Source organism: Dipodomys spectabilis, unplaced genomic scaffold (genome assembly GCF_019054845.1).
Source record: "Dipodomys spectabilis isolate Male_0828 unplaced genomic scaffold, ASM1905484v1 ptg000125l, whole genome shotgun sequence".
NCBI lineage: Eukaryota > Metazoa > Chordata > Mammalia > Rodentia > Heteromyidae > Dipodomys > Dipodomys spectabilis.
Genome location: NW_024870802.1, coordinates 540,901 through 557,147, shown reverse-complemented (window position 1 = coordinate 557,147; position 16,247 = coordinate 540,901). Strand labels below are relative to the sequence as shown.

The window sequence follows — 16,247 nt, the reverse complement described above, 5'->3', positions numbered from 1 at the left end:
AACCTCTGAAACCACGAGAAAAATAAATACTTCCTCCCCTAAAGTTGTTTTTCTTAAGGGTTTGTCATAGCAAGGAGAAGTTTAAGGCAAGCCCCAAATCTGATCAAATGTGTGAGACTCCCTGATTGGCAACAAATGGCTGTCATGGGAAAAAAAAGGTTGATGTACCAGGTCTGTGGTAAAGCCTAGACATCATCCCCAAGTGTTTCCATAACAGGATGGCCACTTGGGTGATTAACCTGCAGAGCACCCAGTGCCCAAAGAGAGTCCCCAGGGAAGCTGTTTAGCACCATCTCACACACACACACACACACACACACACACACACACACACACACACACACACACACACACACACACACACACACACACACAGTGGAATATGCAGGCACGGTGGGTAGGGGCATAAGAGATAGACACATCACAGTAGAATATTGCAGGTTTAAAGGAATTTAGACCTTGGGGCTGGGAAGGTGGCTCAGTGGTAGAGCGCTTGCCTTGCATGCATGAGGCCCTGGGTTTGATTCCTCAGCACCACAAAAGCAAAAAGAAAAAAGCCGGAAGTGGCGCTGTGGTAGAGCGCTAGCCTTGAGCTAAAGAGCTGAGGGACAGCGCCCAGACCAGAGTTCAGGACCCACAACCCGATCCCCCCCCCCAAAAAAAGGAATCTAGACCTGAATGGATGCTCATATAGCCCCAAATCTAAGAGAAAATTAAAAAAACACACAGCACAAACTGCCCCCCCCCCAAAAAAAGCAAACCAGTTTGATCCACTACCCTACTGCCGAAGGAAGTTGTATCCTGGTGGGCACTGGGGCAGAGGAAGGAAGGCCTCTGTAACTGACAAAACATTTCCTGTCAGCCCTTACTTATCTCCTTGCTGTTTCCCCCAGCAGAGCAAGGCAGACCACACATGGCCTTTGCACAGACCAGGAAAGGACAGTCTAGTTGGAGTCTCAGCATTCCAAGACACTTTGCTTTCCTACCCACCGTTCACGTGACTGCACAGCTGAAAGAAGAGCAGCACTGAGAGTCATTTGCAAGCCCAGGAATGTAGCAAATGCATGCAGGACCCACCCAGTGTGTCAGTGTCCTTGCTGAGCACTGCCTGCTTCTCCTGGGGTGTCTCTGTTTGCCTTGCTCTCTCCTGGGGATGCCCAGGCCCAGAGTGCCCGTGGGGGACAGGCTCTCCCTCTCTGCCACATGCTGCCCATTCATTAACAGCCTCTGATTCCTCTCTGCCATTCTAATTATGCACAGCAGTAATAAAGAAGCTTTCTCCCTTACCAAAGAGGCCTATTTATATGACAAGAGAGCACTTCGCCCCCACAAGATTGAGTCGTCACTTAAAGTCTTGTGGGAATCAAAGCTCCATCTCTTCAGAGATCCGCAGAGCCTGTGCTGGCTTCCCCCACCAGCTTGGCTCACTTCTGAGCATCTGTGTTTCTAGAAGCAACCCCCCACCCATGGAGTGGGTAGATGTGAATGCCACTCCTCACTGCTGAGTTCACTTAGCTCTTGCTGACTGAGTCACTCAACGGACAGTAAGATATTTGTTGGGTACCTACTGTGGGTCCTTACTAAGACTGTGGAAATGAAAGACACAGTCTCTGCCTTCTGGGGAGAAATGGCATTGTGAGAAGGGGCACAGGCTTTTAGGCACCACGACTGATCCATAGCCCAACTCCACCATCCATGGTCTGTCATCTCAGAGCCCAATTGCAAAATGGTGGTAATAATACTATCAACCTCACAGGGTTGTAGAAGATACAAGATGTATAATTTCCAAATTGGCACAGCCTAGGCACTCAGTAAACACCACCTGGAATCACCAGAATCAAGTTCCAAGGGCTTTGGGACTTCACAAGTAGATTTCACCCTGATGCATGAATCCAGGAAGGCCCTGAGAAATAATACCAAATTGAATTTTGAAGGATAAATAAGAGGTTGCTTTGCAAAGGGAGATGCCTCAAGCCAGAAAACTGCATGTATCTAGGGCCAAAGAAGATCACAGGACTCTGAAAAATACAAGTAAGGCACTGAGAGGAAGAGAGGGGAGGAGGGGGTGGAGGCCACCATGCAGGAGACAGAGCTGCAGAGGCAAGCGCTGATACAGAAGTGGATTCTAGGAAGAGAACTCTAAGCTAGGATATCCAGAGCATCACCTTGGCTTTCTCTTGGTTCCTTTGGTGACTACACCTAGCATCCTTCCTCTTCTACCTATAGTCTGGTGGCCAGGGAAAAAGGAAGAGCCTTGTTCTCTATCAGTCTCATTCTCTCAGACACTCAGTGTAATTCCCTAAGGGCCTGAAATGTGACAGGCATATGCTAGGATAGGCTGTGCAATTGGACCCATGGACCTTGAAGCTGATAGCCTAAAGCCCCTAAGCCTCCGCACCGAGAACCTTTCCAACCCGCATAGCTAAACTCATCAGACTTCTCTCCCAATGGAGGACAGGAGGCTCTCTCATTGAGTCATTTATTCAACAAATGTGATCACGCCTAAATGAGATAACTGGGTATTCCCAGGTTTCATCATACACTAAGTCCTTGATAAATGTCAGTCCTCAAAAATGTTTATTTTATCAAGATTAACTGCCAGGATGGTAAGAGTCCCATCTCTAGGGCCCAGTGTACCAGAGGTACCTGAACACAGAGAAAATGACTCCATTTCCATTGTGCATGCCTGCCAGGTCAGCAGAGATGCTATACAGTCTCCTCCCCTTGCCCAGAGCATCTCCTCCTCCAGCACCTCATGAACCAAAAAACAGAAAACATGAGGAGAGACAGGAAGAAAGGTCATCTCAGCTTCTAATGTCTAACATTCCAGACACCAGAGGTGGGCCTTCAGTTAATTTTGAAAATTAACTAATTTAACCATGCGATATGGAAGTCTGCAAACACAAAGAAGCAGACCCAATGAGTCACTCCCTGCTTACCAACCAGCTGGAATGGCCACCACCATCCGCCATTTTGTTTCATCAGCACCCTCCATTCACTCCCACCTACCACAAGGGGGGGGTCCCCACTGAACACAAGTCCCAAGACGACTCATGCCTATGACATTCATTCTTTTGCACAAGAGCATGCTAGAAAGAATACCCTGAAACACGACTACCCCTGTCCACTACTACCTCACTGGGCTACCCTATGAGATACTCCAGTCCTGGAGTCAGCAACCCTGTGTCCCAATCCACACTCCCTAGTTGGGTGACCTTGAACAGGTCATTCAATCTGTGCATCAATTTCTCATCAGTGAAGGGAGTGCTGATAACAGGCTTGTTAGGAGGCTGAAGAAAAAAATAAACCCCTGCTTATTCATTGTCCAGACCAGAACATGCAATGAGATCTCAGAAGCGACGGGGGGAGGGGAGCGGACTCCGCTCACTCATTTTGCAGATGAAGGTTGGCAGCCCAGAAAAGGCACAGTGAGTTGCCAGGGGCAGCCTGCTCTTCAGGTTGCTGTGTCCCAAACCCCTGTACCCTGAGTCACCACCGGCTGCTTTGAACTCACAAAATGCCAAGAAAGCACCTAGAACCAGACCCAGGTGATCACGGCAGCGGCCTAACACCTAGTGTTTCCCCATCCTGGTAGAGGTCTCTGCCAGTCCCGGGCGGTTGAGAAGTGTTAAATGTGATTTTACATGGCAGAATGGTGTTGGTCAGTGGGCTCGCATCTCTGCTGGCAATTCCGGTTCCATTCATTTTATTTCCAATCTCGCATTTTATACAAGGTCCGCTCGTTATCTATCTCAGTATGAGACAAGAAACTGGCTCACTAACTCCTGGACTTTAAACAGTTCTAATGCCCAGCAGGCTCATCTTAAATGTTCCCCACCCCCTCCTTGCTTTTCCAATTTAAAGGAGGAAAAAAAAAAAGAAGATGGGGAGGAAAATGAGTGAATCCAGTTGCTGACTGATGTAGACAAAGACAGCTGCCAGCGCCGGCCCGAGTCCGGTCTGCCCACCTGCCCACCGGGGAAGGTCAGGCGAGGGGAGGAAGGGGAGCGCACGACTGGGCACCGCCCGGGCTCTGCGTCGCCCCTCCCCGGAGTGAGAGTCCGGATCCCCCAGCCCCCACCCCGCTCTCCCCCACCACTGCAGTGGGGGTGGGGAGGCACCTCCCAGATCCGCAGGAACAATGGGCTGGGGAGGGGGCAGGTGCGGCCGGGAGCGCAGCCCGGGGCGGGGCGGCCGCCCACAGCTGGAGGGGGACGCCAGGCCCACCCGGGGTGCGCTTCTGCAGGACTCAGTTTCCCCCGGCTTCGGGGCGTCTGCAGAGCCGAGCGCTCCTTTTCTGGCAGGATTTCCCTTACGTCCCTCGCAGGGCGGCTGCTGGCTCCGAGTCGACTTGGGGGACGGTCCGCGCCAAGCCGTGCGGGTCGGGGGCGCACGGCGCCTCCGGAGCCCAACTTTCCCCACTCCGGAAGCCGGGGGTGGGGTGGGGGGCTGGAGTCCCGGCCAGCCGGCCCCCTATGCGGGTGAAGCCTGGATTCACAGCGCTGGCCCTGCGCCTCCTCTCTCCCGGTCTGCTCCCGGGTCCGCCCCGCATCCCAGCCCCAGTCACGCCGCCCAGAGCGCGGCCCTGGACTATTTGCGAAATGCCAGCGCCGGTCCTCAAGTCCGCACCGCACCGGGACACCCCCGCAAAGAGACCGAGGGCCCCATCTCCTCGCCCTTCCCGACCCCGAGAGGCCCTGGGAAGGGGTGCGGAGTGCGGTGCAACCGTGCGGGCCCCGAGCTGCAGCCCCGCACCCCGGCGCGTGTGTCCGGCGGGGCCCGGTGGGCGAGGGGCCAGGTCCGGAGCTCTGATCCCCGGCTCGGGCTCCCACCTGCCTCGCTGCGCCACGGAAATGAGCCGCGGGGGACCCGGGCAGCCCCCCGCGCCGTGTGCTCGGGCGCAGGAGCAGCGCCCTCGCTCGGTCCCGCCGCGCCAGAGGCGCCACCCGGGGCGGGGACCGCCGGGAAGCCCCGCGGGGCTGCGGTCCCCACTGCGGCGCCCCGCACCCGGCGAGGCCGAGCCTGTGACTGGTGGGCGGCCCCCTGGGCCCGGGGTCCCCGAGGCGCCGGGCCGGGAGGGCCGGGGATGGGCGGGGGGAGCACCCACTTTTCCACGGTCCTTGGGCGGGCGGGCGGGCGGTTGGGCGCGGGACGAGCCCGCCTCGTCCCTCCCCGGGGCTGCCAGGCCCCGCAGCGGCACCCGAGCCCCGCGCTCACCTCGGGACACAGCATCGCCGCCGCCGCCGCCGGCGGCCTCCTTGTCCGCCATGGTCCCGCAGCTCCAGGCCGGTGCGGGGCGAGTCCGCGTCCTGGAGGCAGCGCTCGGCCCAGTCTCAGCAGCTGCAGGCAGCGGGGCTCCTCTGACGTGGGGAGTGAGTGGCGCTGCAGCCCGGGCCCCGCCCCTCCGCCCGGCCCCGCCCCGCGCCCCGCCCCGGCCGCCCCGCCCCGCCCCGCAGAGGCGGCTGGCGGTGTCCCAGGGCTCCGCTCAGGACCCAGGCCCCGCCTGGCGGCTCCCGCCACGCCAGGCCCTGCGCATCTCGGGGCGCGCCCTCCACCCCGCCGCCCTCCGGACGGTCAGGACGCCAGGGGCGCTGGGCCAGGCTCCGGTGTCAGATCCCGGGGCCCTTCGCTGTGCGTGGCTCCGGGAGGGCCTCGTGTGGCCCGCGTGTGGCCCACAGCAAGCACCGCTCACCGCTTCGTCCCACGGCCTCCCCGCCCCCCGCGCCCCCGGGTCCCGAGAAGCGATCCAAGGTGAGTGACAAGAGTCCTCCCCTCCTCCCCAGGCTGCCTGCCCAACCCCACGGTGACTCTGGCCCAGGGAAGTGCTTATCTTGGAGGCTGAGCTGCGCCTTTCATACACTGGATCCCTCCTCAGCCCCCCTGCGAGGCCTCCCCGGTGAGTGATTCATACTCGGTCCTCCCGCTCTGCTGGCACCACGGTTAAGGCCTGGCCCAGCGCTCTGGGCCCTCGTGTCACGCCCCGTGTTGGGAAGGGCAGTGATCACAATCTAGTGGGCCTCTCCTATGCCTGGCACGAGGCTAAATGCTGACGTCCTTATATCCTCTTCCTATAACTTGTGTGTAAGATAAGGAAATGGAGGTTACGCAGGGTCAAGTGCCGAACTGAGTATCCCAGAGGGCAGTGGAATGACAGGGCAGAGCCTCCACTCACCGGGTAACCATCTCTGATCCCTTACTACTGCTAGGGCCAGCATCCCCAAAGGGCAACTGGGGATGGGAGGGTGGGCAGGGGGTTTGTTCCAAAGGAGAGGGTTGAATAATGAGTTTTAAAAGATGGAAGGTGAGCAAGGATAGAGTACTTGTCTGCATTCTTGAAGCTCTGCTCAATACTTAGATAGGGAAAAGAAGGAAGTGGGGGGCAGGGGTAGGGGAGAGGACTAGGCTGCTGTTTGTACAATCCCTGGTTGTGTGTGAGAACACACGTTGAATAACCTCTCAGCCTTGATACTGTGATCTGTGAAATGGGTAGAACATGAAAACCCATTAAAATAAAGATGATGTTCGGTGAAACATGCTTAGCTTGACTTCTAACACATGGTAAGCAGCTCACAATGCATTAAGTTATTAAGTCAGAAGCAGGTTTTGAAGACCACGGCCAGCTGTGCAGTCAGAAGCATCTTTTTAACAGCTGTGCGGGCTGGTGCATGGAGGGCACTCCGGGAATCTAGAACATTCCCCTATTGAAGTGGCTTGCTTGCTGAGTCTACACGGCACCATCTCAGCCACAGACTCAACAGATGGGCTTCTATGAAGGCCGAGGAGACCAGAGGCATGAGGCGGCCTGATGCATGCAAGAGGCAGGATAGGAGGGAAGCAGGGTCCAGAGCGACAGCTGGCCCAGCAGGTTGGAGATGGGGAAGGAAGGACTGCTGGCCCTGGCCCCTGATAGCTACTGCTGCCTTCCAGTTCTGCTCTTACCTCCCTAGTGGATGGGGCTGCCTGGGCTAAGACCACACAGGCCAGAATGTAGGATGGCAGGGTATGGATGGCTGGCAGCATCCTGTCCACTGAGCAACAGGGTCCCATGGTTGCTTGCCCTTCACGGCTCTTCTGAATCTCTCTTGTAATCAAAACAATGCTGTGCTTCCCCACACCCTTCTGGAAAAAGTCCCAACTTTTCAGTGAGCCCTAGCCTTCCTCTTCATCCTCATCTCTCCTTTCTTCCTACCCTTTCCCTGTGAGTTACAAGCTACTTCACTCTTTACTTCTCTCCTCCATTGGCCCTGGGCTCCCAGGGTTTCTATACGCCCACATACCTCAGTTTACCTTCTCTACTCTGCCCAGGCAGTTCAGCACTCAAGAGGCTCCTCTGTCGGGATGCTCTCTTCCATGTCCAGGGCCAGACTTTCCTCTGGGACTCTGGATCTTGATATGTCTCCCAAGCTACCAAGGCCAGTGCTCCCCTCCTTCCCTCTCTCCTAGGGCTTGGACCTCTAGAAAGATGGCCAAGCTACACACCTGGGAACTCCTCCCTCATTAGCACTCCTCCCTTTCTCCTCCCTCCGGGTCTACCCGGGTCCAGCCCATTTCCAAGCCAGGTGGGGCCCAGTGAGCTGTTCCTACCTCTTCCCATGGCCCTGCTACCTTCCTGTCCAGGCACACCCTCCCCCCCCCCCCCCCATCCCTTGCCACTTTCCATCTACAGCAGCCTCCTCCCAGGATGCTTTGTGAGTCGGTTCCCGCCCTGCCGGCTCCAGTTCCAGCTCCCAAACCCTCCCAGCCTCCACACCTCTTGATGCTGGGATTTCAAAGCCATGGAGATGTGTGCCAGGCCTGTATGGCTCATCCCCTCAACCCAGCACTACTGGAAACCTAGAGAATGATTTCTTCTGAGTCCAGGAAGCCATTCCTGTGTTGCCATTCTGGCCAGGGTACCCTCCTGGGTGTCCTCCAGCACTCTGTCCCTCCGCATCAGGGACCGTGCTCTGGGTATCAGGACATTGGCTTTGGCAGCCTGTCAGAACCAGTAGGACCCCCACTGCCTCCCTTCACATCTGCCTCCTGCTCTACAAAGCCCTTGGGCATCATCTGCCCTCACCAGCACCCCGGCCACAGTGGCGGGAGGGCGTGTGAGGAGGATGGGAGATGACATGCAGGCCCCGGTGCTGGAGGCAGACAGCGGACAGTTTACATTTTCAGGGAAGCACCGGAGGCCTGGTCTGCTTTGTGTTTGCCCTCACAGCTGTAATGAGCATTGTGGAAATTAAGAAACACTGTAGTGAACACACACACACACACACACACACACATTTCACCAGCCAGGTTCTGTCCTGATCTTACCTAATCCCCTTGGTGGCTCTTGCTGTTTCCCAGGAGAGAAAAAAGGTGCACAGAGCCAGTGGCTCCTGCCCAGACTTCCTGGGGCCATGAGCAGCAAGAACAGCAGCCAGTGCTATCTCCTAGCTACACTGCATCCCGTCTTCCTCCCTTAACCCCTGTAGTCCCTTCCCCACAAGCCCCCACCAGAGGGAGAACATGTGGCTCTTCTGCTGCCAGGTCCCAGGTGGACTGACCTCCTGCTGCTTTGATGGCCTCAGCTACTTCTGCTCTTCTACCTCGTTTCCAGTGTGAATATACCAGATGCCCCTCCCCCAGGACGTACCCTCCTTGGAGCACGGTGGGGCCTGCTCCTTCAATGCTTCAGGAAAATGACCCCTTCCCAGACCTCCTCACTTAAAATCAGAGCTTATCTGAGCCCTGTGGGAGCAGTTTGCAGGCCTGTCGTTCCCCTAGCCCAATGCTAGGCATATGGGCAGGCTCCCACCAAAGCTCCCACCAAAGTTCAGACAGCTGAACAAGAGCAAAGCAAGGACACAAGGCCATTGGCCCAGATGGAAGTATACAAGCACTGAACAAAGCTCTGGCTGACACCTGGAGTCTCGTGCATCCCTCTGCAGCCCTGTAAATTCAGGGCCTTGTCCAGGAGTGGGAGTTGGCTCTGTAGCAGATTCCCGTAAGTCCCTCTCAGTCTCTTCCTTGCCACCATGGTGTCCCTTTTAAGCCCACGACAGCATTCCCCACTCTATGCGGTTCAGTGCCCAGGTCTTGGGCTGGAAGAATGTTCCAACCCCCAACAGTTACATATTGCCATGAGATCCTGAGTCCCTAAAAGCAGCCCAGCCTAAAGCCAAGCCTGGGACTGCTGCACACCAGTCATACCACCCTGGTGCTCCTTTGGGAGCCTGTTCTCCACTGTGTTGCCAGGCAACCTTGTTTCCTCCTACGTGTTTCAGCTTAGATGTCCTTTCCTCCAGGATACCACCTGGCTCTCCAAGACAGAGGCCCCTCCTCTGGCCTCTGTGTCTGCCCCGCTTCCCATGTTCTCTGAGGCCATAGCACTTGGCACAACTCGGCGGTCAAGATGATCAACAACCCCACTGTGCCAATGACAGGATTGAGGCCCTCACGGGTCATTGAGCTCAGGAGCTACAGAGCTTAGGAGCTAGATCTGGGGTCTTTCCAACTTCAGGATGCCCATCCCCCACTCTACCTGCACACACACTATATTTTTTCCTGATAAACATCTTTGTAATTGTGTGTGTGCATATGTGTGTGTGCGCGCACATGTGTGCAGGCCTAGGTGCTATCTCTGAGCTTTTGTTCTCAAGGCTACTACTACTACTTGAGCCATGGCTTCTCTTCCAGCTTTTTTTGGTAGTTAATTGGAGACAAGAGTCTCATGGCCTTTCCTGCCCAGGCTGGCTTTGAACCACCGTCCCTAGATCTCAGTCTCCTGAGTAGCTACATATGAGCCAGTGGTGCCTAGCCAATTTTTTTAAACTTTCCAGAAACACTGATACTAGTCCAAACCTTCACTTTTACTTAAGATGTTTCCAGAAAAAAAGCCACTAGAATTTTATCTATAAGCAAAATATCATAATAGTAGCTCCTTTATAGCAGGATCAAGACTCAGATATGTTAAGAAAATAAAACTTGCAGAGAAAGCCTGGGTATGTATCACACTCCCTGACCTCTGACCCTCTGTGTGTTATAAAAATCCAACCCCAGAGGCAAATCCTGGTGTGGCCAGTATATACATCCCTTTTCCCTTGGTTCCAACCCCCTCCAGGGTAAATCAGCCTCTCTATTAACATTCCAAAACACATTTCACATATACAACATGGGATGCTTCACGACTCTTTCAGGGCAAAAATTCAAGGGCTGGAGGAAATTATTTCTCCAAATATCCCAGTCACTCACGCCTGCAATGTAAACTTTAGAAATGCCTGCTCAGGTGATGAAGGGTTATCCAAATATTTTTCAGAAGTATTTCAAACAGCAGAGGGATCTGCAGTTGCTTTCTCAGAGCTTTTTCAGACCTTCTCAGACCCTGGCCCTGCGGAGCTCCTGCTTTGTAATAAGATGGGACATTCCGGAAGCCACATGTCAAGGAAGATGGTGCAGCATGAGAGACAAGGTTCAGGGAAAGAAAACAGAAATAAATGATTATGTAAGCAGGAGGACTTTCACCAAGGTGCAACCAGCCATAGAGAACTAGAGTCAAAGGTTCCAAGCTACGGAGAAAAATGATCTCTTTCCTCTAGCTCAAACCCCATGCAGGCCTGGCTCATAGTAGATGCTTACTAAATGTTGGCACAAGAAATGAGTGGCTGGCCTAGTGCATAAATTGGAGTGAAAGCTAGAGCCCAGGAAAGTAAATTGAGTTCAAAATCATACAACAAATGGGAGGGCTATGACCAAATTTTAGGCCCAGGTCTCCTAGCTCAACTTAATTCTCTTTGTCCAAGAGGGAGATGACTTACGTCAGAGATTAAGCAGTCAGCCATGATGACCCAAGAAGTAAGTGGCAGAGGAAGAATTTGTTCTTCTACAATCTAGTCCCAGTAGAACACTCGGGTCTATCCTGACTTTATAGGGGAACCTGAACTGGCTGCATCCCCAACATCTAGCCTGGCACCTGACATATAGCAAGGCCTTGTGGAACTTGTTGAATGAACAGATGCTCCAAGTCGAAGACAGAATGAAAGTTTATGGAAAAGTTTAACTCCATTCCTATCAGTGCACCAACCCTTAAATGAGTCACCAACCCTTTCTTTGGTTATTTCCTAGAAGATGGCTAATAAAACCCACAGATCCAAAAGCCATGGGAATATTACATTAGATAGTGCTTAACCCATCTTCTACAACAAAGCAAGCTCTCCATCAACACTGGCTGTTATAATTGGCTATTACCCATACCAGCACCCAGTGATGAGCCCCAATTTGTATGAGTGATGAAGCAGCTTTTTAAGAGTTAACACATTTGCTGGATGTGTGTGAATTTCTGGGGGGAAGAGTTTGTTGGTGGTGGTCATGGGTCTTGAACTCAGGGCCTGAGCACTATCCCTGAGCTTTTCTACTCAAGGCTAGCACTGTACTAATTTGAGCCATATCTCCATTTCTGGCTTTCTAGTGGTTCCTTGGAGATAAGAGTTTTATAGATTTTTCTGCCCAGGCTGGCTTTGAATGTGATCCTCAGATCTCGGCCTCCTGAGTAGCTAGGATGACAGGTGTGAGCCACCAGTGCCTGGCTGGTGGATGGTTGTTATCTTTTTGTCTTTTCTATTTTTGTTTTCGGGTGTTGGATTGAACCCAGGGCCGCACACATATTTGGCGATCACTAGACTGTCACTGCCCCGCCCCCTAGAATGTTTTTCTTAACCAGTCTCTCCTCAGAAAAATCTGTAAATTTGGAAAATAAACAAAATAAAGCTTCTTAGCCTTGCCTGATTGGCTGGCCAAGGGACATCAACCACATGTGAATATTACAATCCAGTCGCCAGCGAACCTAGAAAACAGACACACTGTGGTCCCCCAGCCCAGCGGTGGCACTCGGGCATGTTGGCATGCTGGCACTCGGGCATGTTGGCATACTGGCATGCATTCTATGAGCAGCTAGGACAAGCCCACAGGCTGTGAGGCCTGAGAACCAGAGGAACAGCTGTGGGCTTGAACAAGCCTAGGATGTATCCAGCCTCTCTCCACACTTCCTTCTGGGTGGACAATGATAAAGAGGACCCAGAGAGGCCCAAGGCACAAGAAGAGTACTTCACTAACTCAGTAATCACTGAGACACAAAGAGAGAGAGACAGAGACAGAGACAGAGCACGCACAGCAGGACGGGTCTCAGGACCCCTGGCTCTAAGACCAGGGTCTGCCTCAGATTCACTGTGTGGCTTTGGACAGGTCACCTAGTTTCTCTGAAGCCCTGGCTCCCCATCTGTACAGTGAGGATAAAATCATGCTTATTCTCCTGTCTTATCCTGTCAGTCACAGACATAAGGAAGAATCCCAGCTTGTCCAGCTGTTAGCTTGTGATCTTCATGATTCTAAGCCTTACTTTCCTTCTCTGTGAAATGGAGTTACAGTTGCATCCACTTCCCGAGGCTATTGTAAATGAAGTCGAGTGTGGCCACACACACCTGTAATCTAGTTCTTGAGTTCAGGATAGGTAGGTAAGCTCCATAGAAAGACCTGTCTCAAAATATACTGAGTCAATTAATTATTAATTAATCAATTAATATTTTGACCAGTTAACCTTTCTCTTAAAAAATTATTCTAGCTGGGATCCAGTGAGAAAATTATTCTAGCTAGGCTCTGGTGGCTCTATGGTTCAAAGTTATTCCAGGCAGAAAATTCCACGAGACTCTTATCTCCAATGAACTACCAAAAAGCCAGAAATGGAGCTGTGGCTCAAAGTAGTAGAGTGCTAGCCTTGAGCACAAAAGCTCAGAGACAGCACCCAGGCCCTGAGTTAAAGCCCCAGGACCAGCACAAACACAACCATTCTGCCAAAAGGAAATATATGTGTGTGTGTGTGTGTGTGTGTGTGTATGTATAGGTATGTATATATAATCTAAGTATATTAATAATCTAAGTATATATATAAATATATATGTGTATATAATCTAAGTGGGCAACTGAATAAACTTATAAACACAAAAATGAAGGTGGTATAGCAGCATGGGAAATGGTTATATATTAGGTGGAAAAGTAAGAGAGTATCCCCAGTAAAATGACATCTGCATAGGGACAGGAAGATCAGACCACTGTCCAAGGTGGTGAGTTACGGGGGGATTCTCTTGTCCTTTCTAGGCTTCCTCTGGGGCTTTGTTTTTCCTGCCTCCTTTCTCTACACTCTTGTCTGGAAACTTTGGCCTGTCACTTCCGGGCAGGGTGAGGAGGCTGTGTCCTGAATTCATCACCACTCTAGCTCTTAACATTTGATTTGGTTCCTAAATTCTTGAAACTGTAACTTTAAAAGCAAACTAGCCTGTGTGTGTGTGTGTGTGTGTGTGTGTGTGTGTGTGTGTGTGTGTGTGTGTGTGTGTGTGTGTATGAGAGAGAGAGAGAGAGAGAGAGAGAGAGAGAAACGAAATCAAGCTCCAGCAAATACTTGTGATCAGAGTAAACACTGTGCTCTGCTGAGGGCTGGGGCCAAGGAATTTCACACTTGGGCAAGAAATATTACTCCCCACCACGGCCTTCTGAGGCTTGAGAGATCTGAGAGAGAGTGAGCTCAGAATGCCTATTTTTTCCTGGTGTTCGCTTACCAAGGTACATGGGGCCTCCCTGTGGGCCTGGCCCATGCAGGTGATGCTCACTCTACCTCATCTCCAAAAGTCTTCCATCCCTTTGGGATTCACATACGTGTTCAGTTTGCCAACCACTTGAAGGGGCTCATAGATCTACATGGTGGGAATTCATTCATTCATGTACCCACTGGCACACTAACAAAAAGTATGAATGAAGGACTGTTATGTACCATATCTTGAGAATAACAGAGTCTGTGGCGTTAGGGTAGTCTCCAGGAGGAATAAACAGAAAACAATGAAGCAAGGTTGGGCTGATCTGGGTATCAATCTGTACCAATATTAAAGCTAATACTGCTCTGAGTAGATACAGACATGCTTCTAGGACTTCTTCACAGAGTGCATAACTCATTGAAATGTACATACAACTCACCTAATCTTCCAACAACCTGAGAGATAATTTACCTTCATATTCTAGATGAGGACACTAAGACTCATAAAAGGTTCAGTAACTTGGTCAAGGCTGGTCAGCAGCGACTGACGCCCTGGACTCTGACCAGGCCTGTCCATTCCAGTCTTCAGGCTGGGAACAAGGCAACCTCTGACACAGCACAGTTCAGCAGGGAAAGAAAGGCTGATCAGCCAATGGGAGGAGGTCTCAGAACCGCTGGGGTCCTCTATATGCTATAGTTTAAATACAATTTGTCCCCTCTTAGTGTAGTAGAAGGTAGACACTAAATTCAACTATGATTAAGGACTGCTAACAAAACAGTCACTCACTTTGCAGTTATTGTGTTATGAAACAATGGACTAGTCTGGTGGCTCACACCTGTAATCCTAGCTACTCAGGAGGCTAAGATCTGATGATCACGGTTCAAAACCAGCCCAGGCAAGGAAGTCCATGAGATTCTTATCTCCAATTAACATCAGAAAACCGGAAGTAGAGCTGTGGCTAAAAGTGGTAGAGTGCTTGCCTTGAGCGAAAAAATCTCATCTCAAAGACAGAGCCCAAACCCTGAGTTCAAGCCCCACAACTGGGAAAAAAAAAAAAAGGACCAAACCCTGGACTGGCCTTGTGGTGCCCTGGATTATGTCTGCATTTCGCCAGTTGGGTTAACAGCCTGAATCCCCAAGGACAAGCTGACCTTGAGAGAACAGAGCCCCTCAGGCCTCAGTGACAGTATGAGAATCAAGCCCTAGACACTGGAAATTGCTCACTGAGTACATCTGTGTAGGCAGCCATGTCCATCCAATACCCCTTCCCTTCAACAGTGAAGAGCCACTGTGTTCACATGCACTGGATGGGGCTGGGTAGACAGGAGATCACAGGAAAGGGCGGGATGTCTTTGTGAGGTTGACAGCAGGACAGAAGAAAGAGTCAGGCTTGCTTTCTTGCTCCAGGACTTTGGGGTTATTGTGGCATACCCATTTTTTAATCTGTAAAATGTGGATAATCACTGTACCTACTTCATCGGGACAGATATAGAGATGAGGCAACACATGTATATAGACTAGCAGCTGGTGCTGAGCAAGAGCAGCAAATGTCAGGTACTGTTGATTCTAGACTGAGTAAGCTGTGGACAAGGCCAGTTCTGCAAACTCAAGTCCCATCGAGCTATCTACCTATCATTGTTTCCTATCTAATTATAGAGTACATTAACTTTAAAAGACTGGAAGAAGACCAGGCATGGTGACACACACCTGTAATCCCAGCTACCAGGGAGATTGAGATGTAGGCAACTTTAGTCTGATTGTCTCTGCATAAATAGAAATAAGTAAATAGCTGAGAGGAAATGTACTGAAAAGGAATATTCACAAGAACTGTCATCTACATGGTGAGAATGATGGTTTTACTTTTTCCTTGACATTTCCTCCCACACACATTTTCAACAGATAACATTATTTGCTTTTGTAATCAGAAGAGAATAACTAATTCCCTAAAAAATGGAATCCACAAATGCAGGAGAGGTAGCTTAGAGATACACAATGGGACCTCTATCTCTGTTTCAATGCCAACTGACTAACGTTACCTAGCATCACTTGCCGACTTGATGCCTAGATTTCAGTCTCTATGGAACCCACAGAAACACTCTTCAAGCCAGCATAACTACTACCTCTCACCCTTACACCCCGAGCCTGCAACCACATTTCCTCTATGCAAGGCCCTATTGTTTCTTGGCCACTACTGAGCACCAGGTTCAAGGATAACTACTGTACCGGGTGGCAAATGACTACTTAACCAGGAGGAAGTATGACTGTAATTCGAATCCAAGACTTTTTACTTTAAGTCCAAGGCTCATCTTACTGAGCATACACAGTAAGTTAGGGATTATAGAAAGATAGTCTGAGGCCAAAGCAGCGATGCTTGTTTCCCAATGAGAATCCTACCTAGACTGAAGATGGTTGTATTGTGTGCTAGTGTGCTTGTGTGAATGTGTGTGTACGTGTGTTAGAGACAGGGAATGTATTTATAAAATGTTTTTCAAAGACTCTAAGAATAGATAGTAACACATGGAGCTTGCTCCTGTTTTTCCAAGAATTGGAGAAATTGAATTTAAAGCCAAGGAAACAAGTAGGATGGAGTCAGGTGAGCAGAACATGGTGAAGGTGGAGTGTGGGAGGTGTTTTGGGATGGAGCCAGGCCTGGACTGACTCTAGATCTGGATTCCTCATCGTCGATGCTGGAAGATCTAG

At 51.4% G+C, this 16,247-nt stretch overlaps 1 protein-coding gene across 4 annotated transcripts in view; it reads right to left on the bottom strand.

Moving 5' to 3' along the window:
* The window catches only part of Hspa12a (heat shock protein family A (Hsp70) member 12A), a 137,139-nt gene that overhangs the window by 52,868 nt on the left and 68,024 nt on the right, over positions 1 to 16,247 (bottom strand). Inside the window, exon 1 of one of the 4 annotated variants that reach the window (XM_042689122.1) lies at positions 5,218 to 5,346. The exons of the other annotated variants lie outside the window; for them this stretch is intronic. Within the exon in view, the coding sequence (XP_042545056.1) occupies positions 5,218 to 5,269 (52 nt within the window). The 5' untranslated portion in view covers positions 5,270 to 5,346. Of the gene's footprint in view, positions 1 to 5,217; positions 5,347 to 16,247 lie in introns of those variants that run through there. 4 annotated transcript variants of the gene reach the window in all.